The sequence below is a fragment of the Vombatus ursinus genome, unplaced genomic scaffold (assembly GCF_900497805.2).
Source record: "Vombatus ursinus unplaced genomic scaffold, bare-nosed wombat genome assembly UNPS02014778.1, whole genome shotgun sequence".
Taxonomy (NCBI): domain Eukaryota; kingdom Metazoa; phylum Chordata; class Mammalia; order Diprotodontia; family Vombatidae; genus Vombatus; species Vombatus ursinus.
The window spans coordinates 62896055-62924028 of NW_020954556.1; the positions used below are offsets into that span (position 1 = coordinate 62896055).

General features: G+C 39.1%; 1 protein-coding gene across 1 annotated transcript; it reads right to left on the reverse strand.

Moving 5' to 3' along the window:
- Positions 1-3958: 3958 nt before the first annotated feature.
- Positions 3959-24838, reverse strand: NUDT7 (nudix hydrolase 7). The gene is made up of 4 exons (XM_027865431.1): positions 24768-24838; positions 22222-22378; positions 10480-10638; positions 3959-4632 (listed from the first exon to the last, which is right to left on the reverse strand). Exons 1-4 carry the CDS (start codon positions 24779-24781, stop codon positions 4264-4266), a joined length of 699 nt encoding a protein of 232 aa, XP_027721232.1. The 5' UTR covers positions 24782-24838; the 3' UTR covers positions 3959-4263.
- Positions 24839-27974: the final 3136 nt, after the last annotated feature.

Below are 27974 nucleotides of genomic sequence, written 5' to 3' on the forward strand. Positions count from 1 at the left end.
CTCCTATTCCCCAAGCCAGGGTTTTCCTCACCACTCCAAGCTGACTCCTACTTCTTTTTTATGTAAAATTTTTAAAAAATTGAACTTAAACATCAGATAAAGAGCATTTCCATACACACAACAGAACACAAAAATAGGGCTGTATATGAAAGCATGAATCTCCATTTCACACCCCTTTTTTTTTCCAGCCAAAGACAAGGTTTATTAGAATATCCATCAAATTAGTCAGACTCTTAATGAGTCTGAACATTAGTGAGCTATTGGCTAGATTGTAAGAATCTGAGCCCATACCACTTTTTTTTTAAAAAAGTATATAATAAATTCCTCAGATTACTTTCAAAACTGTCCTAGTTTCTGCTTCCTTCTGAGCTTCCTTCTGTCCTCTTCGGTGCATTTTTACAAAAAGTTTCAATGGCCCTTTTTGTTGGCATCAATATTGTTAACTCTCCCTCTCTCTGAAATGCTACCCCCTCCCAAACTAAAAATAAAGGAGAAAAAAAAAAACCTTGCAACAAATAAGCCCAGTAAGCAAAACAAATCTATACAGTAGTCATGTCCAAAAATGTGCGTCTCTTTCTGTCCCTTAAGACTGACCTGTCAACACCTCCTGTCAGAAGGACTTTTATCACAGTCCTGAGAAGTCATAGTTGGTTATTGCATTGATCAGAGTTCTTTGAGTCTTTCAAAGTTGTTTTTTCTTTACAGTGTTATTGTACTTGTATAAAATATTTTCTGAGTATTGCTTACTTCACTCTGCATCAATTCATATTTAATAGGGTTCTTTGCAATTGAGTCTTTCATCATTTCTTACAATACAATCTTATTCAATTATATTCATATACCACTATTTGTTTGACCATCTCCAATTGATGGGCATCCCCCTAGATTCTCATTTTTCCCCCTTTTTAGTCCTTCTCTTCAAAATCAAGGTTTTTTTTGTTTGTCTGTTTGCTTTTTGCCTTGCTTTTATTCCCTCCTCGGTATTATCTTTCCTCAACCCCATCCCCCATTCTCATTCGTTTCCCTATTGATTTTGATGTATTTCTACACCAAACGGTTAATATGTGTTCAGTCCTCATTTGTCCATTTCAGATAAGTGAGGTTCATCTGACGCCTGTTCCCCTTATCTCTTCCTCTATATCTGAACATTCTTTTCATTCATCACAATGAGAAATAGCAAGTTCCACCCCCTTCCTCCTCCTTTTTACACTAGTGTATTTCTTTTACTCTCCTTTCTCCTCTTAAAGCCCTCAGAAGAGAACTAATCCACCCCACTGGGTCCTGTCTTTTCATTTAACTCCCTCAATACCCTTTGAAGACATTAAAGGTTTTGAAGAGACATTGGTTTCTTTTCCCTCTAACAGAATGTTAGCACTACATCGTTATACAGTCCCTTCCAATTCTTCAAATAAATTGATCCTCCTAGGTTTCTCTTAAATCTTGTGTTCGCATTTCTGAGTTCTTATTTAGTTCTGATCTGTTCACTATAAATGTCTGAGAATCCTCTATCCCAGGGGTGGGGAACCTGTGGCTTTAAGGTCACATGTGGCCTTCGAGGTCCTTGGGTGTGGCTTTTTGACTGAGTCCAAGCTTTACAGAATAAATCTTTTTATTAAAGGGATTTGTTCTGTGATATTTAGATTCAGTTAAAGGGCCACACTTGAGGACCTAGACGGCTACATGTGGCCTCGAGGCTGCAGGTTTCCCACCCCTGCTCTATCCCATTAAAGTTCAATCACCAGTCCATAGGATTTATACTCAGCTTTTCTGGGTAAGTTATTCTTGGTTGTAAGTGTATATATTTTGCCTTTTGGAATACTATGTAGCAACACCTCTCATTTTTAGTAGAAGTTGCTAGGTCTTATGTGATTCTGATTGCAATTCTTTGGTACTTAATATGCTTTCTCCTCTCCCCTCTACCCCCTCTCCCCTCCCCACCTCCACTAGATACTTGCAGTATTTTTTTTCATTGATGTAGGAACTCTGAATGTTGGTTATCACAATCCTGGGACTCTTACTTCTGGAGTTTTTCAGGAAGCAATCAATGAATTCTTTTTATCTTCACTTTGTCTTCTGATTCTAGTAGATATGGGAAGTTTTCTTTTATGATTTCTTAAAATATAATATGCAGGTTTTTAAAAATCACAGTTTTCAAGAGGTATGATGATTATTTAATTCTCCTTGATCTGTTTTCAAGGGGAATTCTTACCTTTTTTATCTTAATTTTGTTATAATTATTTCTTGAAGTATCATGAAGTCATTGATTTCTGGTCTATTTTAGTCTTCAGGAAGTCCATTACTTTGGGAAAATTTTACCATTTTCTCTTCTAAACTATTTTCTTCTTCTAATGCTTTCTCCTAGAGCTCTTATTTCATTTTTTATCTCTTGCTTTATTTTGTTCGAGGTATTTATGCAGTCTGTGGAAAGCTCCTATTTTCCTTTGAGTCACTGCTTGAATTTGTTGTGGAGTTACACTCTCCTTTTGGGGGATCTCTTGGTGATAATATTTGATACTGGATGGTGTTATCTTTATTTACATGTTTCTCTATCTTTAGTCCTGGAATTGAGGCTTTTGCCATGCCAGAGCTATGGGGTTGGAGGCAAAAGACCTGGGTTTGAATCCTGGTTTTGCTAACAACTACCTATATCAGCTTGGCCAAGTTATTTAACTAATTAAGTTCCTTTTAACTTTTAACCCAATGAACTATAAAGTACCCTATAACAAACATGGTTCCTGCACTTTGTGTATTTTGGAGATCCTTGTAAAAAAAAAATGGCCATTGACTAAATTGTGTAATCACAAGAGTTACCAAGACTACAGATGACTGCAGAAACATTCTGCCTCTGATCTCTGTCTATAAGAATTTGTGAAAGTCTGACTCAATGATTAGCTATTTTGAAAAATACTGGTACAATCAAAGGGATCAATCATAAATAGGTTATCAATTCAATATGATCAAAATGCTTCTATAACTGATGATATAATTGGTAAAAAGTTTTAACTTTGCTTGAGTATACAATCGTTCCAGGAGAATGGTTACAGAATTACAACTGAGAGCTAAAAGTAAAATTAATATTTTGGAATTTGGATCCCAAAATGGGAAAGGTTCTATTTGTTTTTATAACCTCTGAGGACAAACAATGACATGTTGGACATTCAGCTACCTAATCAGGATAGTGCCCAGAAGACAAGATGGCAAGGGAAGCAGAGACCATGCCATATGAGGATAGATTGAAAGAACTGGTGATTATTCATCTGGACATTAAAATATTTCAGGTGGACATGAAGGTTATCTTCACATATATCAGGTGTTGTCATGAACAAGATGGAATGCACTTGTTCTGCTTGACCCTAAAAGGGAAAACTAGGACCAAGAGGGATAGCTACAGGGAGACAGAGTTCAGCTCAGTATATGAAAAAGAGAAGCAACATGCCATGGTAAACAGAATGCTGATCTTGGAGTTGGGAGGATCTAGGATCTGACCATAATGGCTACATGATTATGGGCAAATCACTTAAAACTTCCAGTGTCCTAAGCAATTATAAGTTACAGAGAGGCTGCAGATCCACTGGTGGAGGGACTTCAACAACTGGAATTACCCACACAGATAAAATCACTTATCTCTACCTCTCCAAAAGGATAAATTTTACAAATATTAGAACTGTCCAAAAGTAGAGTACATTGCTTTGTAAGGTAGTGAGGTTCCCATCAAAAGAGGTATTTAATTGGGGGCTGGATAACCGGATGCTTTTTGGAGACACAGTAGAAGGTATTCATGCTTGAGCAGGGACTAGATGATCTCTCAGATCCTTACTAGCTCTGAGATTCTGTTTCTAATTGCCCAAAATCACAATAGGTTATAATAAACCTGATAAGAATCACAAGACTAGAGTTATACATTTTATGTCTTCTTTTATATTTACTTATATACTTTACAAATATATTAAATGGAACATCTGTCAGAAAATTGATATTGATTAAAGCATAATCAAATTAGTTCAGTGCTATAGACAACCTGTCAAGAAAATACATTTTTCAGTTCAATAAACATTTATTAAGCCTCCATTTGTAAGGCAATGAGCTTGGCACTGGGGATACAAAGATGAAAAACAACATAATCCATAAAGCTCTCAACCCAGGCTTTCAAGGAGCCTGTAGTATAATTTAACCCAAACATCAAATCTTGTGCCAGGAGTAGGATCCTTTGTTTGAGAATCAGGCTGGTACATGAACACGTACCTGGATGTTTCCATATCTAGATCATAACTTGCTCTTGACGGTTCTGTGTATCTTTACAAAGTATCGCTCAGAGGATGACATGAGATCATTGAGATCATATTCAACATCAAAGGAAGGTTGCTTTTGCAAAACAATGAGTGCAGTCAGCAGTGCAAACTGTGCTGTTAACCCCCATATTTGATAGGTTGATTGATTTTGGGGATCCATGTAGCCAAAGCAATGAACAAGACAACGGTGACCAAAAATAGTTGAGTAAAAGGAATAGTATGTGTGTGGACTCAGGAAAAACTCCAGAGGCACCAGGAACACCTCACTCACTTCATGTGGATTAGGCTGGGCCTGGAATGAACTGTCTATAAATCCCACAACTGGGGTTATCATGGCACCATTCTGAAAGTGGAGCACAGCCAAAGAAAAATTAGGACAAAATGAATCAATAGGACTTTCCAACGTCTATCAAACCCGATAATATACCACTGTCAAACGTACTGAAGGAAATCATAAAAATGTACTGAGTCTGCTACATATCCATGCTATCTAATGTCAAGGGCTGAACAGCAAGCCTGTCTTTCATTTTTGATCAACTCTATTACACTCTTCACAATGCCTGTTCCAAACTTTTTTTCTCCTCAGGTACCCAACTCTACCTCCAGTTCCCTTTTTCTCAGCATAAGATCTGACATGAAAAGACCATCCAAACATGAGCTTTCCCACCTGTGCTCTTCCACACCCCCAAATCTTTCAATGTCTTCACCCATATCAAAGGAAGTATCCATTTTTATTGCTAAACTTTCTCCTCCATTTGTACTATTGATCCCATCATCCCCTTCCATTCCTCCAAGACCTTTCTCCATCAATCATAATGTCTTCCTCATGAATCTTCAATCTCTTCTTTTCTACCATAACTATGGAGGTAGTTAGGTGGTGCAATGGATGAGGCAATGGGCCTGAAGTTAGGAAGAACTGAGTTCAAATCCATCCTCTGACACTTACTAGCTGTGAGATCCCAGGCAAGTCACTTTACATCTGTCTGCCTCAGTTTCCTAGCACCCACCTCAAGGTGTTTTGAAGATCAAATAAAATAATATTTGTCAAGTACTTAATACAATGCCTGGCACTTAGCAGGTGCTTATTAACTGCTTGTACTCTCCATTCTCCACCCCCTCCCCCGTTAGAGACTCCTTCCCCTCTCCCTACAAATATGCTCAGGTCTTTTTTGTCCTTAGAAAAATCTTTTCTTGATCTTGGCACCTCATTAAATTATTGTCCTTTCTCCTCATTGTAAAATCACTATTTTATAACCCTTTGTAACTTACCTTCTAGTTTGATTGCTCTAGTTAAGTAACTTTCTCCAAGCTTCTCCAATACCTCCTTATCACTAAATCCAATCAGGGTTTTTTTCCCTGTTCTCATTTCTTTCACACTGCAGACAACTCATTTCCTTGAATTTTTCCCTTGGCTTTTATAGAACTACTCTTTCATGGTTCTCCTTTCAACTTTTTGTTGACCTGACTCTTTTGTTGCATTCTTGACCCTTAAACTTGGATGTTCCTTAATGTTCAATCTTAGACTTTTTTGTCTTTTATCTTCTCTCTTGATGATGCCATGGCTTCAACTATCACCTCTATGTAGATGACTCCTAAATCTATAACTTCACATCCAATTTATCCTCTGAGCTCCAGTCCTTTATTTCAGTACCTATACCTGATTATCTTGGAATAACTAGAATTCAGTATATTTAAAATTGAACTCCCTGTTGAAATTCTACCCATCCTTAAAGCTTTTTCTCATATGCCTACCATTCCCTATGTTCCAGAAAAACTGGACAGCTCTTCTCATCCTGCCCTTTCCTATCTCCTGATATTTCCTCTGACTGAAAGGGTCTCTTTCAAACCTCACCTTGGCCTGTTCTGATGGCACCTCATCCAAGAAGCCTTTCCTGAGTACCTTCTCCTAGCCTCTCAAAACCTCAGCTCCAGATGAACTTTTTCTGTCTTTAATCTCTTATTCCATGCCATTTGGATCTCTCTTATCCACTATTGTAACTTGTATTATAGTCATGTGTAGTTTTGTCTTATTTAATTGCTAGATTATGAGTTTCTTAATGGCAGGGACTGTATCTAATTTTTACCTTTGTATTTCCCTTAGAGCCAACTACATGTGATATTGAACATAGTTTGTATTTAATAAATTTTAAATGAAACCTAGAAGCTGTGTTTATTCATATTTTGGTTCCCAAACTAATCACTTGCTTTAGAAGTTGCACTCTAATTAGAGGCTGACATATGACATTGTATAAGTCAAGCATATTTTGTTAGATTTGTTTGAGAAGTTGGTTAGTTTTAATGAACTGCTGAGTCTCTGGGTAGAGGAGGAGTAAGGGATATATTTGGAAATGAAGGTGATATAAAAACAAAAGATATCCATAAAAATTTTCCAAAAAAGGAATTCAAGTATAATTGTGAAGATGCATGTCCAAGTCTTTAATTTCGTTCTTATTTCAAGTTTACCACACACACAGTGCTAGAAGGCACTACTGAAGTCACCTCATCCGACTCCATTTTATAGATAGAGAAAATGAATCACAGAATGGTAAAGTGATGTTTGTTAGAGAAACTTCAGTTATTCCCTTTCTGTTTTTTCCATCCTCTTTTCCACTCCCTTGACAACCACTCTACTATAGGTCCTCATTACCTCTTATCTATATTATTTCAGTAGCCTATGAATTAGTTTTCCTGCTTTCAATATCTCACCATTTAGTACACTTTGCATATACTACCCAAATAGTCGTCCTAATGCACAGATCTATGTCAAGACCTTGCTCTCTACTATCAAAAATAAACATTTAAATTTCTCAGTCTAGTATTCAAGGATGCAGTGTGAATTTGAAATATAGCCCTTCAGAGGTGTCAGAGGATTTATGTTCAAATCCTGGCTCTGCCATTACCTATGTGACCTTGGCATTTTGACGTTACAGATTTAGAACCAGGAGATTCAGAGGTCATCTAAACAAACCTCTTTATTTTATGTATGAGAAAACTGAAGCTGAAGAAGGTTAAGGGACATGTCCAAGGTCACAGAGCTGGTAACAGGAAGTCTCTTCTCCTTTCTCAGTTTTAGTTTCCTCATCTATAGAATGAAGGGGTGAGACTAAAAAACTCTAAGGTCCCATCCAAATAAAAATCTTCCAATATAACTTTGTTTTAGCATTATTTAATATTATTCCTCTCCATACGTTAGCACACTCTTGTTATAACTAAACTTGAATGATTTGTAAGTTTCCTTACATAATGTGAGCTTGCCTCTGTGCATTTGTTTATTCTGTTCTCTATGTATCAAGTGTCATTCTTTCACCTCTTCCTGCCACCACTCCCCTATATGGGTTGTATCCCCTAGTAGAATAGAAGCAACCTGAAAGCAGGCCTTTTTTACTTACTTTTTACTTAAAAAAGCATGTTTTTTTTTTACTTCTATATTAAGCACTTAGCACAGTTCTTGGCATGCAGTAAGCACTTGGAAAATATTCTTTCTCTCATTCTCTTTCTTTCTGTCTCTACTCATCCTCTATCTCTCTGTCTTTCCCTCCGTCTCTCCCTCTCTTCTATTTTCCTCCTTCTCCCTTCATCTGCTGTCATTGTACCTTTGCTTCAGGGTCCAAAATAGTTACCTACTTTCCCCTAAAGACTTCCCTATGCCAATTCCAAGCTAGAAATTCTCTCCTATTCCTTTGGGCTTTCAGAGTAGTTTTTAACCCTTTTTATGCAACATGATATTTGTTTTGTATTACAGTTCTATATGAACATGTCCCTTACTAAACCGTAGGTCAGAGACAAAGTTTTAATTAGCTTTCTGTCATCCAATACCAAGCAGAGAACCATTTACAGAATATACCTAATATTGAACCAAATCTGCCCTAGCCCTACTTATCTTTCTGAGCAGTAAAAGCAGAAAGAGAAGGTAGGGTCTTGTACTAGGCTTGGGGGGCAGAAAACCTCATAGAGCTCACAATCTGGTAGTAGAGACAGACATATACAGATAACTGCAATGTAAACTAGATTATAGTACATGATTAAGAGGAGATCAGTAGAAGAGGGAATCAATTTTACCCATAAACTATAGAAGGCTTCATAAAGAAAGTGGTGTTTGAACTGAGCCTTGAAAGATGGATAGGATTTTGACAGGCAGAGATGACTAGGAAGAGAACCCATTCTAGAAACAGAAAATAGAATAAATAGGGGCCTAGAAGTGAGAATATTGAGGTTGGTGAATAATCTGATTTGGATGGGACAAAGATAACACATCTGTGTAGTATACTGAGGTCAAGGTGGAGATGTAGGCTATGCTTTAATTGTGAAAGGCATTGAATGCTAGGTAAGGTAATACGGATTTATTTTGTAGGCAATGGACAGCAACAGAAAGGTTTTGGTTAGAGGAATAATGACTTTATTAGTCCTGAATATAAGGAAGACTGCTTGGGTAGCATGTGAAGGATAGACTGGAGAGAAGAGAGACTAGAGACAGAAAGATGACTCAGAAGACGTGATTACAATGTTGTACAAGTGAAAGGTAATAAGAACTTGAACTATCATACCAACAATGTGAGTAGATAGCTAGACCAGATGACTTCTAAGGTTCAATTTTAATACTAAAATAAAACAAATGAAATGAAAATCATAAGAATAATCTAATCCTCAAGAAAAATATGACAAACGAATAAAGAACTCCACAAGTTTTGAGTCTGCTAATTGTTCTCTCCTACCAGGACACTGGCTGTCTTCCAATTTCCAGACAGAATATGAATCTATCTGAATATACTAAATAATACAAATATTTCCTTTTAGCCATGATTGGGAAGCCCAGGCTGAGTGCCCAGAGTATGGGTGGTTGTATAACCAAACCCTCACAAGCAGCAATTTTTCAAAACAAATTGCTTAGAGTTGTTTTGTTCCCTGACCATCACCCCAAAAATCTGACACAGTCTGTCTTTGTCTTTTCTCCCACCCCTTCTGTATAAGGTCAGAGGTATGGATTAGGAATCAGGATACCTACTTCAAAGCCTGGAGATGACCCTCAGGCTCCTGAAGATTCTGCCAGTGGAATTAAAGTTCTGGCAGGTATGACTAAGTTGGAAATTCTGTCTGGTGACTGACTCTGTGTCTGTTTTTCAAGAACCAACCTAGCTAAGTGTGGAGAGAGCTGGCTATCAAAAGATTAATCTTTCTCAGTGGATACCACTCATGAATGCTATCTATGGAGCAGTTGTGATCTGTACTGTCTGAAGGAATAACCACATCAGTAAAATCCAGAATCATTTAAAGTATTAATACGTATAGGACCTTACATTTACTGCTACCGAATTTCACCACCTTAAAATATGAGTACATCTTGTGATCAGGACACAACTGAGGACAAAACTATTGGTTTCCGTCCATATTTTTTCCCCAAAGAAATGTAACAATTTTAACAGGAACAAAGGAAGCAGGAGCATGCAAAAAGCAACAAGTAAGGCTATTACTCTGGATTTAATTATGATCAATGAAATGGAGAAAAGACAAATGATGAAAGGTAACAGAAAAATTTGGGGGAAAGGGACTTTGACATATTAAAGTCTATAACAACAAAGGAAGAGAATGTTAGGCATGGTGTCATATGAGAGATGAAGTCCTAGACTGTCTTAGAAAGGTTCAGTCTTTACAAGAATATGGATTCCTTCCCCTTGGGTGAATCCTTTGTGGATGGTGATACTGCTTTGTTAAGAGTAATATCAGAACCATGGTCAGTGGTTGTGAAAACTAGTATCAATTGGTTCAGCACTGGGGCAGCGGACAGCACTACACAGTTCACAACTGAGAAGTTAGCATTTCAGCTTTGCCCTAGGATTATTTAAGTAGGACCAAGGGCTATTACCCTTTAAGTACCTTAAATGCAATGGAAGTGTGCCCTCTAAGTCTTCCTGGTCTAAGACCAAGTCTCTAGACCATGCATAACCAGGTCCTTTAACCTATCCTCACATGAATAGAGGGTCTATAGCTCCCTCACCATTCTACTCTGGATGCACTCCAGTTTGTCAATATCCTTCTTAAAACGTTATGCTCAGAGCTTAACCAATATTCTAGATGTAGTCTAGCCAAAGTAGGGACAAGTAGGACTATCACCTCCCTCATTTCGGATGCCATTCTTTTTAGAGAGGGGATATCACAAGATAAAGTTGGAAAAACACAAAATTCTAGCCCATACCTTGTTTATACGTGGCACAAGACGACAGATGACTTCTACTTGGTGTGGCTGAAGTCCAACTTCCTCCTCAGCTTCCCGGAGAGCCGTGGCGACTTCATCTGTGTCTCCTGGCTCACTCTTACCCCCTGGGAAGCACACTTCCCCTGGTGAGGTACGTAACTAAATATTAAGTGAAAATCACTAGATTATATTTAGCTACATAGCTATTCATATGGCAGAAAATAGGAATTTTTGTCTTTTATGCTTCAAATCCTCTACTACAGGCCCACTGACAAACTGTGTATCGGTCATTAGTGGACCAGGTAGCTCAATGGAAGTAGAAAGTTTCATCACCAGAGAGCTGGCCACGAAACTCTTGAATAGTTTTAGACAATATTTATGAAGATTGGCTGCTAAGATGGCTAAATTTGGTGGAGAGAGCACGGGCATTAATAAAAAATATTGTTCTTGTGAAGTGTTCAAGAAGTACAGGAATGCTGCACAATCTATGTGCCTGATGCACACAGCTGTAATACGTCGGAGGTGGAATATGAAGCCAGGTCTTCCTGAGTTCTAAATCTGTAATCTCAAAATGACAAGGTCACATATGTAATGCCAAGCTGGGATGTGAACATAAATCCTCTGACATAACTCTAGGGCTGTATTCCAAATCCACAATGCATCCCTGAATGCTACACTGAGAAAATTGAAACATTTATTTCCTGACTTCAAGCCCAGCACTGTATCCACCCTGCTTCTATTAACTTAAAGCAAGTTAAAGAAATATACTTTTAAAATATATCACTAAGTTAAGAAAACAGTGCTATGAGAATGCAAAAATGGTAATCCCTATCATAATCCTTTGAAAAAGGACAGAAAAAGTCAGAAGTAATTAGATAGTAAGAAATGGAAATTTTCAGGTAACAAGTATTTATGAAAGTTCTACTATTTGCAAGGCTCTGTTGAAGAAATTTTTTTTAAAAAACCAGTTACATTTCTATAATAGTTTCCACTTTTACAAAACTTTCCTAAAAAGATCTGAGTTAAGGACTGCAGTATGATTATACCCATTTTACAGAGAAGAAACTGTATTGAGAGAGGGAAAGTGTTTTGGCCAAGGTCAAAGGGCTAATAAGTGGCAGAGTCGGAACTTTAGACTCAGGTCTCCTGATTACAAGGCCACTACTATAGCCACCATACCATAGCATAACCTCAAAATGTAATGCATGTAATGAATCCAGACAAAAAGGGGACAGGTGGTGATTTGTCCAGTTTGACAGAAATAGAGAAAATATGAAGGACAGTATTAAATCAAGCTCTAAGATGAGTTAGGCCCCTATTTGTAGAGAGCCAAGACTTCATTAAATAGAAAGTAGAAAGCCACTGAAGGTATTTGGGCAGCAAAGTGACATCATTAGATCTGTGTACTACAAAGATTATTCTTTTTAAAGTTTTTACATGTTTTCATACCACATTTATTTCTGCATACCCCATCCCCACTAGCCCAGTGAGCTTTCCCTTGTAATAAAGTTGTGGGGGGTTTTTAATGTTGCAAAACCAAATGATACAGTAGCTAAGTTTCATAGCCTATGCAATATTAGTAAAATTATCTTTGCAGATTTGTGAAGGATGGGACTATAGAAAGAGGCTGGAGGCAGAAAGGCCAGTAAGGAGTCTATTATGATAGTTCAAAAACATAGTCTAAATGATGTGGCAATTGCTCTAGCTCTGGGCCACCTTTCCTGGCAGAGAGGAAGAGGCAGAGAAGAAAAGACATTGGATGAGGAGTCAAGAGACCTGGCTAGTAGTGATTCTCTTCCTCTCTCTGCAAAATGAGTTGTTTAGACTAGATGATCCCTAAGGTCCTCTCCAGCTTTCATATTCTAATGGCTCTAGGATCATCAGCCTGAGACAGTAGAGGAATGGTTGTAGCAGGGAAGGTTATTGCTCTGGGAACTGTATGAAAAATGACAGAAGTCTTACAGGATAGTATAGTATGAATGCTGACTGAGTTAAGACTTAGAATGTCTTCCATCTATCTTTGATGTTCTCATTTTCTAATTAGCTACAATATAACATTATAATTGAAATGCTGAATAAAGGCACATATCCTGTGACTAGAGGTATCTAAACCTGCAATGTAAGATATTATCAGGATGGTGAATGAAAAGACTACTGGAAGTGGAGGAAGAGGACCTAAGTTCAAGTTCTAGCTCAGTCACTTACTACTTACATGAATTTGGACAAGTCACAACTTCCTTGGGCCTAATTTTCCTCATTTGTAAGTTTTCCTCTCAGGTCCCTTCCAGTTCTGTATCTGCAACCTATGAAAGGCAGCATGGTTCACTAGCGGAGTGCTAGACTTAGAAGATCTGGATTTAAATCTTGGTTGTGATTTCTCTCCTCTCAGTAACAAGATGGTGGACTGCAAGTGGGGAATGTTTCATATACTGTGAGATATGGCTGCTCTGTAAGCTGGTTTAACTTTTTCTTTGCTAAATGGGTTTTACGAGAAGGAAGTGGTCATTGCAAAGTAATTGTGAGGTAAAAAGCAAAATACATCAAACAAGTTTTAAAACTTGGGTCTCTTACATCCTACTTACGTGACTACATGACAATGCACTTCACTGCTCTGGTCACCCATTATTCATTTTACATAAAAACAAAATAATACTTGCATAACTTCCTTCACAGAGGGATTGTGAAGATCAAATGAGGATAAAAAGAATGTATTATGCAAACCTTAAAATTAGATAGAAACGGAAGCTACTATCATTATTGTTGTTTGGAAAGTCAAGTTTTTTTAATCTCACTTAATATTTTCCCAATTACATGTAAAAACAATGTAAACATTCTTTTTTCTTTTTTTCAAATTTTGAGTTCCAAATTCTCCCCCAGCTAATTGAGAAGGCAAGCAATTTGACAGAGGTTATACATGTATAGTCATGCAAAAAAACATTTCCATGTAAGTCATTCTGTGAAAGAAAACACATTAAAAAAAAAAAAGTAAAATAAAGAAAAAGTACCTTTGATCTGCATTCAGACTCTACCAGTTCTTTCTCTGGAGATGGTCAGCACTTTTCATCAAAGTTGTACAGAACTGTCTTGGATCATTGTATTGCTGAGAATAGCTAAGTTACTCATAGCAGATCATCATATGACATTGCTGTTACTGTGTACAATGTTCTCGTGGTTCTGTTCATTTTACTTTGCATTCATTCACATAAGTCTTTCTAGATTTTTCTGAGGGCACCCTACTCATCATTTCTTAAAGAACAATAGTACTCCTTCACAATCATATACAACTTTTTGTACACATAGGTCCTTTTCCTTTTTGTTTTTTATCTCTTTGGGATACAGAGCTTGTAGTGAGTACTGCTTGGTCAAAGAATATGCATGCTTTTATAGCCTTTTGGGCATAGTTCCAAATTGCTCTCCAGAACGGTTGAATTAGTACATTAGTGTCTTAATTTTCCCACATCTCCTCCAACGTTTGTAATTTTCCTTTTCTGTAATATTAACCATTCTGACAGGTGTGAGGTAGTAGCTCTGAGTTGTTTTAATTTGCATTTCTCATCAATATTGATTTAAAATTTTTTTAATATGACTATAGATAGCTTTCATTATTTTGTCTGAAAGCTACCGGTTCACATCCTTTGAACATTTATCAATTAAGGAATGGCTCTTGTATCTATAAATTTGACTCAGTTTTCTACATGTTTGAGAAATGAAGTCTTTATCAGAGAAACTCACTGTAAAATTTTTTTTTTCACAATAATGATTACCAACTAGGTATTTTCTTCCACTCTATTTTCCCCATTTATCCTACTTTCTCTCCTTTTACCATGTCCATTCTCAAAAGTGTCTTGCTTCTGACTTTCACCTCCCCCAAACTGCCCTCCTTTCTATCAGCTCTTCCTCCCTCCCATCCTCTTCCCTTCCCATTTTCCTGTATGGTAAGATAGATTTCTACACCCAACTGAGTGGGTATTATTCCCTCTTTGAGCCATTTCTGATGACAGTAAGGTTCATGCACTCCCCTCCCTGTTTCCCCCATTTCCCCCTCCACTGTAAAATCTCTTTCAGGCCTCTTTCATGTCAGATAACTTATCCCATTCTACCTCTCCCTTTCCCCTTCTCCCAATGCATTCTTCTTTTTCATCCCTTAATTTTTTATTTTTTTAGATAATCATGCCATCACATTCAACTCATACCTCTACTTTCTGTCTATGTAGACTCCTTCTACCTGCCCTAATAATGAGAAAGTTTTTAGGAGTCATTTCCTATGAGGAACATAAACAAGTTTAAAGTTAACAAATTCCTTATGATTGTTCTTTCCTGTTTACTTTTAATGCTTCTTTTGCATCTTGTACTTAAAAGCCAAATTTTCTATTCAGCTCTGGTCTTTCCATCAGGAATGCTTTAAAGTCCTCCATTTTGATTCAAATTGAAGGGTGGAGCCAAGATGGCGGAGTAAAAGCAGTGACTTGATTGAGCTCTCTCCCAAATCCCTCCAAATACTTGTAAAAAATTCTACCTCCAAACAAATTCTAAAGCAGCTGAACCCACAAAAAGACAGAATGAAACAAATTTCCAGCCCAAGACAACTTGGATGATTGATCTGAAAGGTATATCATGCCAGGTGGGGAGAGGAACGTAGTTTGGTGTGGGCACGCAGGCAAAATAGGCCTCAGTGAACCTGGAGCAGCCCTCAGAGGACTGAATCAAGGGGAGCTGTGGGGGTTTCCAGACTTCTCAAACCATGAACGCCAAAGACAGCTTAGGTCAGTGGGAAAAGTCTATGACTGTGGTGAGAGAGAAGCTTGGTCCCAGTCCCAGTCCCCGCATGTGGCCCCAGGGTGGCGGCTGCTTCCAGAGCTACCGGCCCACTGACTGAGGGGGAATCGATTAGCTGATCAGAGAGGGACTGCAGGGATCTCTTTGCTGGTGCTAAGGCAGGATTCTCTTGCTTTGCCTGTGCTTAGATTTGGGTAACAGTTCTGGGTGGCGGTCCTGGGGTGTGGAGGAGTACTGGCATGGTGGAGCTTGTAGTGGTGGTGGAGAGGAAATCCTCCTCACAGTTCCAAGGTAGAAGAGTGCTTGTGGACACTCAGAGACCACAACACAGGTCAGGAAAGGAGTAAACACCTTGCCCCTTATCATACCACCTTGGAAGAACTGAAAACTTACAGGTCCCTAGAAGTATCTCTGAAAACAGCTGCACAAAACCCCTGAAGCTTGGGACAGTACATTCTCCACAATGGAAGCAGACTTCTACCTAACAGAGAGTTTATAACTCAAGTAACTGGCCAGGATCATGAGCAAACCTCGCAAAAAAAAAAGTCAGACCATAGAATCTTTCTTTGGCGACAAAGAATAATGAAACATACAACCAGAAGAAGCTAACAAAGTCAAAGCTCCCACATCCAAAGCCTCTAGGAAAAATATGAATTGGTCCCAAGCAATAGAAGAGCTCAAAAAGGCTTTTGAGAAGCAAGTAAGAGAAGTGGAGGAAAAACTGGGAAGAGAAATGAGAGCAATACAAGAAAATCATGAAAAACTAGTCAACAGCTTGCTAAAGGAGACCCAAAAAAATACTGAAGAAAGTAACACCTTAAAAATTAGCCTAACCCAAATGGCAAAAGAGGTCCTAAAAGCCAATGAGGAGAAGAATGCCTTAAAAAACAAAATAGGCCAAATGGAAAAGGAAGTCCAAAAGCTTACCAAAGAAAGTCCTCTATTTCACTGAATGTCAATTTTTTCCCCTGAAGGATTATACTCAGTTTTTCAGGGTAGGTGATTCTTGGTTGTAATCCTAGCTCTTTTGCCTTCCGGAATATCATATTCCAAGCCCTCCATTTCTTTAATGTATTAGTTGCTAAATCTTGTGTTATCCTGACTGTGGCTTCACAATATTTGAATTGTTTCTTTTTGGCTGCTTATAGTATTTTCTCCTTGACCTGAGAGGCCAGGAATTTGGCTATAATATTCCTGGGAGTTTTTATCTTGGGATCTCTTTCAGGAGGTGATTGGTGGATTCTTTCAATTTCTATTTTACTCTCTGGTTCCAGAATATCAGAGCACTTTTCCTTGAAAATTTCTTGAAAAATAATGTCTAGGCTCTGTTTTTAAGCATGACTTTCAGCTAGTCCAATATTTCTCATATTCTCTCTCCTGGGTCTATTTTCCAGTTGGTTGTTTTTCCAATGAGATATTTCACGTTTTCTTCTATTTTTTCATTCTTTTTATTTTCTTTGATTGTTTCTTGATGTCTTATAAAGTCATTAGCTTCAACTTGCTGAAATCTAACTTTTAAGGAATTATTTTTCTTCAGTGAGCTTTTGTACCTGCTTTTCCATTTGGCCAATTCTACTTTTCTTTTCCTTTTTTTCTTTAATTAATTTACTTTTAGTTTTCAACATTCACTTCCACAAGATTTTGAGTTCCAAATTTTCTCCCTGTCTCTTCCTCTCCCCCCATCCTATAACAGTGTGCATTCTGATTATCCCTTCCCCCAATTTGCCCTCCTTTCTATCACCACCCCCATCCCCTTCCCCTTCTATTTTCCTATAGGGTAAGATAGATTTCTATACCCCATTGCCTGTGTATCTTATTTCCCAATTGCATGTAAAAACAATTTTAACATTTGTTTTTAAAACTCTTGAGTTCCAAATTCTCTCCCTTTCTCCCTCCTCACCCACTCTCATTGAGAAGGCAAGCAATTTGATATAGGTTATACATGTGTCATGCAAAACACTTCCATAAGTCATGTTGTGAAAGACTAACTATATTTCCCTCCATCCTAACCCATCCTCCATTTATTCTATTCTCTCCTTTGACCCTGTCCCTCCTCAAAAGTTTTCGCTTCTGCTTACCTCCTCCTCCAATCTGCCCTTCCTTCTACCACCCTCCCATCCCTTTCCCCCCTACTTTCCTTAGGGTAAGATAGATTTCCATAACCAATTGAGTGTGTATGTTATTTCCTCCTTAAGCCAAATCCAATGAGAGCGAGGTTCACTCATTCCCTCTCATCTTTACCCTCTTCCCCTCCATGGTAGAAGATTTTTCTTCCATTTTTTATGTGAGATAATTTGCCCCATTCTTCCTCTCCTTTTCTCCTCCCAGTACATTCCTCTCTCACCCCGTATTTTATTTTTTAGATATCGTCCTTTCATATTCAATTCACCCTGTGCCCTCTATCTATATATATGTGTATGTGTGTGTGTATGTCCATATACATACATATATGTGTGTGTGTGCGTGTGCGTGCGTGTGCATGTGTGTGTATTCCCTTCAACTACCCTAATAATGAGAAAGGTCTCATGAGTTATAAATATCATATTTCCATGTAGGAATATAAACAATTCAACTTTAATAAGTCCCTTATGATTTCTCTTTCCTGTTTATCTTTTCATGCTTCTCTTGAGTCTTGTATTTGAAAGTCAATTTTTCTGTTTAGCTCTGGCTTCTCAAGAATGCATTAAATTCCTCTGCATCACTGGATGTCAAATTTTCCCCCTCATTGATTACACTCAGTTTTGCTTTGTAGGTGATTCTTGGTTTTAATTCTAGCTCTTTGACCTCCAGAATATCATATTCCAAGCCCTGCAATCCCTTAATATAGAAGCTGCTAAATCTTGTGTTATCCTGATTGTGTTTCTACAACACTTGAATTGTTTCTTTCTGGCTGCTTGCAATATCTTCTCCTTGAATTGGGAACTCTGGAATTTGCCTATGATATTAATGGGAGTTTTCTTTTTGGGATCCAATTCTATTTTTTAAGGAACTTTTCTGTTCAGCAAAGTTTTGTAAATCTTTTTCCATTTGATCAATTCTGTTTTAAGGCATTCTTCTCTTCATTTTACCTCTTTTACCATTTGGTCTATTCTGTTTTTTAATGTATTATTTTCTTCAATACTTTTTTTGTGCCTCCTTTACCAAGAAGTTGACTCTTTTTTCATGATTTTCTTGCATTACTCTCATTTTTCTTCCCAATTCCTCCTCTGCTCTCTTATTTGATTTTTAAAATCCTTTTTGAGCTCTTCCATGGCCTGAAACCAATTCATATTTTCTTAGAGGCTTTGGATGCAGGAATTTTGACTTTGTTGTTTTCTTCTGAGTGTGTGTTTTGATCTTCCTTGTCACCACAGTAACTTTCTATGGTCAAAATTTTTTTCTGTTGTTTGCTCATTTTCCAGTCTATTTCTTGACTTTTAATTCTACACTAAAGTTGGGCTCTGCTTCTCAAGTGAAGGGGGCACTGTCCCAAGCTTCAGGTTTTTGTGCAGTTGTTTCAGGGATATTTCTGGGGACCTGTAAGTTTTTGGCTCTTCCCAGGTGGTATGATCTAGGGAGAGATGTGTTTACTATTCTGTGGTTTGTGAGTAACCACAGGCACTATTTTCAATGCTGTAACTGTGACCAGGGTCCCTGTTCCCTGCAGCCACAAGTTCTGCTGGGCTAGTGCTCCTCCTCCCCCTACTGGGACTAATACCCAGGACTGTGACCCAGATCCAAGTAAAGGTATTGAAACAGAATTCTGCCTCTGGTGCTAGCACTGGGACCCCTATAAATCTCCTTCTGACCCCTAACAGTCTGTGGGATGAGAGGTCTAGATACTTCCACTGCTGCCACTGATTCAGTTGCCCCTAAGACCTGCTCCTGGTTTGCTCTGATGTGGCCCACCCTTCTCTCTCACCTTGGTACAATAGCCCTTTCCCGCCAATTTAGAAGACTTTAGCCTAGCCTTAGATTAGAAAATTGTTTCATTCCATCTTTCTGTGGGTTCTGCCACTCTAGATTGTGTTTAGTCATTATTTAAAGGTATTTTAAGGGATTTGGGGGAGAGCTCAGGTGAGTCCCTGCCTTTACTCTGCCATCTTGACTCTGCCTTGAAAGTCAAGTATTTAATTGCCTATTACATGCAGGAAGGATATGTATAAAATGTGGCACCTCACTTCACGGACCTTATAGATGGGAGGAAAGACCTAAGCAGATGCAACAAGAATGACCAATCTGATTAAATGCTATAGGTCTTCAGAGAATCAGGGTAGATTAGAATAGTTAGGTAAAACTTCGTGGAAGAGTGATCACCTGTCCAAAGCTAACCATATTATCTTTTCCCCAAAACCCTCTCCTCTTCTAAACTTCTTATTAAAAGCACTGCCATCTCCCGACTGGGAGTGACTACTTGGTTTCACAACCAAGATATCATCCTTGACCGCTCACTCTCTCATCCCCTATAGTTAATCTGTAGTCAATTCCTGTCAATTCTACCTTTACATCATCTCTCCTTTGACACTGCCACCACAGTAGTGTAGGTCCTCATCTCCTTAACCCGAATCACTGCAATAGACTTCTCTTTGGTATTTCTGTCTCAAAGTCTCTGCCTACTACAATCTATCCTCTACTCAATTATTAAACTCATCTTCCTAAAATGCAGGTTTGACCATGTCACACACACCCTTGCCCCAACCCCCCAACTCCCTCTAGGTCCTTGGGTGCACCCTTTTGACTGAGTCCAAGTTTTACAGAACAAATCCCTTTTACTAAGGGGATTTGTTCTGCAAAGTTTGGATTCAGTTAAAGGGCCAAACCTGGAGGGCCACTTGTGGCCTTAAGGCCACAGGATCCCCACCTCTCTTCTGGATGCTTCCCATTACTTCTAGGATCACATATAAAATCTTCAGTTTGGATTTTAAAGCCTTTCATAAATTGACCCTTCCTACCCTTATGGTGTTCTTACACTTTATTCCCCTTCACATACTATAAAATCCAGTGACACTGGCTATCTTGTTTATAAGAATAGCATATTAAGATTTCATTAATGTTTTGCTAACATCTAAATAAATTATATCTATAGCAGATTTACTAGTCTAGGGACAAAATTTTAAAAAGCAAATGATGTTAGCCTGATATGGTGTGTTCTTGAAGCCACACACTGGCTCTTAGTGATCATTTATTTCTTTTGAAGATATTTGGAAACTATCCTTTTAAAAAAACATTTTAGAATTTTGCCAGGAATCAAAGTCAAGCTCATTGGCCTATAGTCTGCAGACTTTATTCTCTTTCTTTTTGGAATTAAAAGATTTCTAATTATCTTCCCTGTTTTAATTAATAGATCCCAACTACTTCAAATTATCCTTAATCTAGAAAAAAAATCTATTATTAAGAACTGCTAAAATTGTTTATAACTTGGATGAAAACTGCTTTTTTCTAGTTATTCCAACAATATTATAACTGAAAGGGAGCCTAGTTACTATCTAGAATCACCTTTTCAGTGAGCATTCAGTGTTACCCCCAATAGAACTCAAGCGACTTGTGGGCAAATATGGATTCATTTTTGCATTTGTATCTTCAGCATCAGCACAGGGCCTGGCACAGAGTAGATACTTAATAAATGCTTTTGATTAACTGATTCATCAAGTGGAAGCCCTACTCTAATTAGAAATCTCATCTCCATAACATCTGAAGTCCCTGCCTCAATTTCTTTATCTATAAAATTAAAAGTTTGGACCAGATAATCTCTTTAGTTCCTTTTAGCCCGAAATCTAATCATTCAGCTTCCACTTATAGATTTCCAGTAACTCACCCTCTCCTGAGGTAGCATATTATATACATTTTTGATAACTGTAATTATTAAAAAGTTCTTTATTTTGGGCCCAACTCTGTAAGTTCCATCCAGCAACTGTAGTTCTATCCATGGGGGCCCAGGAAAACTAATCTAATTTCACTTTTATAAAACAGTTAGTTCTTCAGCTACTTGTTTAAATCTTCTCTTCCCAGGATAAACACCTCCAGTTCCTTCAATTAATTCTCATATGTCCTGGTTTCTAGTCCCCTCATAAAGGTGGTCATGCCAATCTGAACTCATTCCAGTTTGTGAATGTACTCTATGTGGTATCAAGTATACAGTTATGCCATAAGCACTATACAATCACCATGAAAATAAAGCTAGAAATACATTAAGTTCTTGCTTATTTAGATATTTGTATTTTTGGACACATACTAGATTTATAGCTACTTAAGAGTCTTTCTTAATTCATTAAATGGATATAGAACAGATGAGTATTTTAACCTAGATTGTACTGTTTTCAATCATTCCATAAAGAGGCAGTGTAGAGTAGTGTGTAGCATAAAAAGCACTAGATCTGGAATTAGAAGACCTAGGTGGAATCCTGGCTGTTTTATTTATTAGCTGTGTTACCTTGAGTAAACTAACTTATTCCGTTTCTTCTTCTACAAAATAAAAGAGCTGGTTTCAATGATTTCTTCCTACATCCTACACACACTGAACTTTGAGAAGGGTAACCTAAGTGCTAATCCAAGCCCCATTAAAGTAACACAACCCTGGACAAGTCACCTAGCTTCCCAAGGTCTCAACACTGCAAATCTAATTGTTGACACCTTGCTCTGTGTGAAGAATACATCAGAAATACTATAATAACCTAGCACCAAATGTAGCCCCACAGAAGGTCAATAAGGGGCCAAGGCACACACAGTGAACTGAACTGTTATAGCACTCAAAATATACAAGGACAATTTATTGTGTTAATTAAAGCAGCAGCAGCAACAGCACAATGTAGTAGGAGAAACTCTGAGTCTTGTGGTCTTGTCATAAAGTTTCCTCCTCTCTAAAATGGGTATAATACTTGCACTACCTACCTCACAGGGTTATGAAGAAAGTGCTTTATAAACTTAATATTAGTTATTATTGTTAGAGTTTTTTTCAGATCACTCTGACTGGGAAGGTGATTCACCTACCTTCTTTGATCGGACTGTGAAAAGCAGATAAATCTTTCCTTCTTTAACCAACAAAGGTAGTAGGACAGAGTATTTAGTTGATAACCACTGGGAAAACTTGGTTCCAACATCATGCTTTCTTAATCGGACCTTAGCAGTATCCTTGGTCAAATTTTTGCTAAGATAAAAACAAATTCATGAATTTTAGCACAAGACTTCTCTTAAAAAGTTCTAGTTTGGGGGCAAATAACTTTCCCTCTTTGGGTCTTAGTTTCTTTATCTGTAAAATCTAAGGATGTAAAATATTTGATCTAGCTCTTTTCTAACTCTGACATGTTCGAAGTTTCCTTGAAACACAGAAATGAAAGCAGTGATCATTAAGTACTAGTATGGGTTCAAAAACAGGTCATACAAGACTAACCTCCATTTATTTGTTTGTTTGCTTATTTATTAACTTTGGGGCAGGGTTACTGGTCCCATTCAGAAGAATGCTAAAGATTTGGTATACGTGGATTAACAATACGGCATTGAACAGTCTCTCATAATATACTTGTGAATAAGATAAAATGTGATTGGATTAGATGCTCCACGTCTGAGGCTAATTTCTTTCAGCCAATATTCTAAATTAGAATTTAGGGGTTCCTTCCAACTCTACTCTTTTTATGTTCTAAAGTCCTTTCTAGGTTTCATATCCTATATTTTTAAGGTCCTTTCTAACTCAAAATTGAATGATCAGAGAAAACATTCAAGTGTGGCTTTTTTAATGTTCTAACGGCACTTTAGTGATAAGATTCTAATTCTTGGTGAGGCATGTTTTTTAGAAATTCAGTAGCTGAGAGGTGTTGAAATCCACCTTTACAAACAAAATTAGCTATAGGAGATACCCTGAGCAAAGGAGTTGAACACAGGGCCTTCAACAGTCCCTAGTGCATAGAATCAGATTAAAATGTAATTGGGACAAAAACAAAACAAAACAAACAAACAAAAAAAGGGGCAGCTAGATGGCTCAGCAGATAGAGCACCGACCTTAGATTCAGGAAGACCTGAGTCCAAATCTGGCCTCAGACACTTGACACTCACTAGCTGTATGACCCTGGGCAAGTAAAGTAATTGGGAAATATTTGACAAAATAAATAAAACACAATAGAACATAGATAATATTAATATGTGGTTTTCTAAGTCAACATGAGGCTCACAGGGATCCTTATCTACCTTTTTTTTTTTTTTTAAATTGAGTTACAGATATAGAGGAGCCTAGACAAATACTAGGAACATTCTCCCTGGATAACCACACTTACTTTCAGTCGTTCCCCCTCAGACATAGTTTCAATTTGCATCTGCATGTGTTGTCTTGGTAGTCGTCCTCACCTCTGATATGTGTCTTTCATATTCTTTTTTTGACCATAAATTCTTTTAGCTAAGGTTTTTTTTTTTTTAAGTGTCTCCCCATAGTGTCTGATCTGCCACTGAGAAAATGACATTCAAGAAAATGACAAGCCTGGAAATGATCTTATAAGAGCTGAGGAGGACTTTAGAACCTAAGAGCGGCAGAGCTGGAAGGGACCTTTGTACTCTCTCTAAAGGGTATACGAAGCAGCATACCTCCAATAGCAGAGGATTTTAACCTTTTTTGTGTGTGTCATGGATCCCTTTTCTAATGGGGTCCGGTGAAGCTTGTGAATCCCTTCTCGGAACAGTTTGGAATCACGAAGACCTGTGTTTAAATCCAGGCTCTGACACAACTCCTGTGACACTGCGCAAACCACGTTCTGCTTCCCTTTCCTCATCTGTGAAATGGGGTAGTCATAGTATCTCCTTCAGAGGGTTGTTATGAGGATCACATGAGATACTCCTAAAGTGCTGAGCGCTGTGCTAGACACGCAGTAGACACAACATGTTATTTGTATTATCGTTGTTACTCAGTCTGTTTCCTCATTTGTAAAATGAGCACCTACCTCCCGGAGTTGTGAGGATCAAATCATATAATAATTGCACAGCGTTTAGTACAGTGCCCAGCACAAAATAGGTGCAACATAAATGCCATTATCATTATTCAGTCTCAGTTCCCCATATTAAAAAACATAACAACAGCATCTATCTCTCAGGGTGGTTGTGAAGAATAAGTGAGATAACACATGTAAATCACTTTGTAAACCTTCAGGCGCCATATAAACGCTGGCTATTATTATAAAATACGTAGGGTTATAAAGGAAACCAACTGAACAGTTTTCATAATGTATTAAAAACCAGAAGCAACAAGTTCATGGCCCCGGGTTCTTAAGTGCGGCCCTACAGGGGCCTTTCAGGTGCCACAGCGCGAGTGCAGCCCCGCGGCACTACCCCGGCTGCAGGTCTGTCAGGCGCACTGCGTTGCAGGGGGCGGGGGGCGCGGGGCGCGGATCCGGGAGAGCTGGCTCGCGCCCCCGTCCTCCTCGGTACCCGTACCACGTCACGGCCCGCGGGCCTGCGGTCAGCCCTGCGCCGCCGCCCGGCTCCCACACGACCCTGGCCGGAACGGCGGGATCCCTGACCCAGCCTGAGGCTCTCCCTCCCAGCTCGGGTCTCACCATTGACGCTCCATGGGCTGCAGCCACCCGCCGCCTCCCTGAACACAGACAGACACACAAGCGCGGAAAGATTCCCTCCCCCAACCGCCCTCCCCGTCAGGCTGTCTCCTCCCCCAGGGCCCAACAGGCTGGAGAGCATGCGCACAGGGCAGACTGGAGGCCGAGCATGCGCAGAGGGCCCCAGCACTTGTACAGGAATTTTAGATTGTCGGAGTCTGGATGACTCATTCTACCCACAGGCCCTTCTGCTCCCAACTATTCCCATCCCCCACCTTCCCAGAAAAGATGCCGTATCTCTAAGAACTTGTGGGACCAGGTCTCAGTACAGAGTTGGGAGAGTGGGAGGAGCTAACTGGAATATCCCACCCCACTGACCCTTCTCGGTCTCTCATTGGCCCTGCCCCGTTTCGCTCTCGCTATTGGTCCTCACTCTCTCGTGCAACCCGCACTTTGTCCTCGCTTTCTCACCTCTTTTGAGATCTTGGGATGATTGAGTAAACTCTGCATGACTAATCTGGGGGATCAGAAGGCATGTAGCTAGGCTGGTGGAAGTTGCTTATAAACCCCTTTCTCCACACTTTTGGTTAAAGTCAAACTGGCCTGTTCTCTGCTAGTTTACATATTCCCAACTTCTGCCTGTGCCTTGACTGTGTGCCGTGCCTGGAATCACCCCCGTTACACTTTGGCCTCATCGAATCCCTCACTTTTTTTCAAGACTCAGGTCAAGCATCACCTGACATGAATCCTTTCCTGATCTCCCCCAAAGGCTAGGGCTCTCAATCAATCAACAAGTATTTTTCAAGCACCTACCACATGCCAGGCAATGTGCTAGAAGCTGAGGATGTAAATGCAAAGAATGAAACAATCCTTATTCTCAACGAACTTTCCCTCACCACTTTGTATTTGTTTTGTGTGTTTGAGTGTGTGTGTGTATAGACAGATAGATGGACAGATAGATATAGATATACACGTGTCTATCTATCCCTCCATATGAGGGGACTTCAACATACATGGTGACTGTCCTTCAAATACCCTATTTTTAGTTCCTCAACCTACTTTCCTCCAATGAGCTACTCCTCCAGCCCACCTCAGCCACGCCACCAAGATGTTCATACCCTCTTTCTTGCTATCACCCACAAATATACCACCTCCACTTTCAAGAATTCTCAAATCCCCTTATCCAATCATCTTTTGGCTTTTCAAATCTCCATCTGCCTTTCCTTACAAAACCTGAGTCTTCATCCTAATTGTGACCTCTAATCCCTTGATCCCTCAATTATCTCTCCTGCACTAACCACTCTCTCCTTCCCATCATGACTCATTGATGAACCAATTCAACTCTATTACTGTCCTCCTCTCTTAAATCCCTAGCCCCCTTATCATATCACTGATTATGCCTAGCCAAGCCTCAGCCTTGGATCACTCCCACCATGCATCACCTTCGTACCTACACAACTGCTGAATGAAGATGGAGAAAATCATGCTGACTGGGTCCAAATTTGCATTGCACAACTTTAACTGGGCCTTCACTTCTGCTAGGCAATCCTACTATACCTCCTTTATCAATTCACTATCCTACTCCCCACAGCAGCTCTTCCAAACCTTTTCATCATTCTTCAAACCTCCTGTGACTCCCCTTCCTCTCACTCTCTCAGCTGAGACCCTTGCCTCATATTTTACAGAAAAAAAACAGGCCTGTTTGTTGTGAACTCCCTCTTCTCCCCTTTTTCATCTCCCTTCACTCAGATGTCTTTTTCCACTTTCTCCTCCTTTGCATGATGAAGTGGCCTTATTCCTTACTAAGGCTAACCCTATATCTGTTCAAATCCCATTCCATCCCATCTCTTCCAATAGATTGCTCCCTGTCATTCCCATTCTTTCACTTATTTTCTAATTCCCCTTCTCTACTGGCTCCTTTCCTATTCCCTACAAACATGCCCATATATCCCTGTCCTAAAACAACAAAAACAACAACAACAACAACAAACTCTCACTTGTTCCTTCTATCCCTGCTATCACCCTATTTTTCTTCTGCCTTTTGTAGATAAACTCTTTGAAAAGGCCATCTACAATAGGTGCCTCCACTTTCTTTCCTCTCACTCTCTTCAGAACTCCTTATAATCTGACTTCTGACCTTATCATTCCACCAAAACTATGGTCTTTGAAGTTACTAATGGTCTCCTAGTTGCCAAATCCAATGGCCTTTTCTCAATCCTCATTCTCCTCGACCTCCCTTCTGCCTTTGACACTGTTGATCACTTTCTCCTTCTTGATACTCTCTTTTCTCTAGGTTTTCAGGATATCACTCTCTCCTGGTTTTCTTCCTACCTGTATGAGTATGCTTTCTCTGTCTCCTTTGCTGGATCCTCCTCCAGATCACACCTTCTCCCTATAGGTTCTCCCTCAGGGTTGTCTCCTGGGTCTTCTTTTCTTCTCCCTCTATACTACTTCACTTGGCAAACTCATTAGCTCTCATAGATTTAGTTACCATATTTATGCTGATGATTCTCAAATCTACCTTTCCTGCCCCAATTTGTCTCCTGATCTCCAATCTCACATCTCTAACTTCCTTTCAGACATCTCTAATTGAGTGTCCAGTAGATACCTTAAACTCAGTATGTCCAAAAAAGAACTCATCATTCCCCCTAAACCTTCCCTGTTACTGTAGAGGGCAACACTATCTTCCCAGTCCTTCAAGATTGCAGTCTAGGAGTCATCCTGTATTCCTCACTATCTTTCACTCTCATATCTAAGCTGTTGCCAAAGTCTGTCAATTTTGCCTTTGACATCTCTCAAATTTGCCCCCTTCTCTCTTCAGACATTGCTGTCACTGTAGTGCAGGCCCTCATCACCTCGTGTTTTGATTATGTCAATAGCCTGCTGGTGAGGCTGCCTGCTTCAAGTCTCTCCCCACTCCGATCTATTCTCCATTCAGCCACTAAAGTGATTTTCCTAAAATGCAGGTCTGATTGTGTGAGCCCCCTACTCAATAAACTCAAGTGGTTTCCTATTACCTCCAGAAGCAAATACAAAATGCTCTGTTTGTCATTGAAAGCCCTTTGTAACCTAGCCCCCTCCTACCTTTTCAGTCTTCTTACATCTTACTCCATCCCTCAGCATGTACTCTTTGATCCAGGGACATTGGCATTTTCTGTGGTTTCCAAACCTGGAAACTACTGACGTCCCTCACTTCCTTTAAGTCACAAT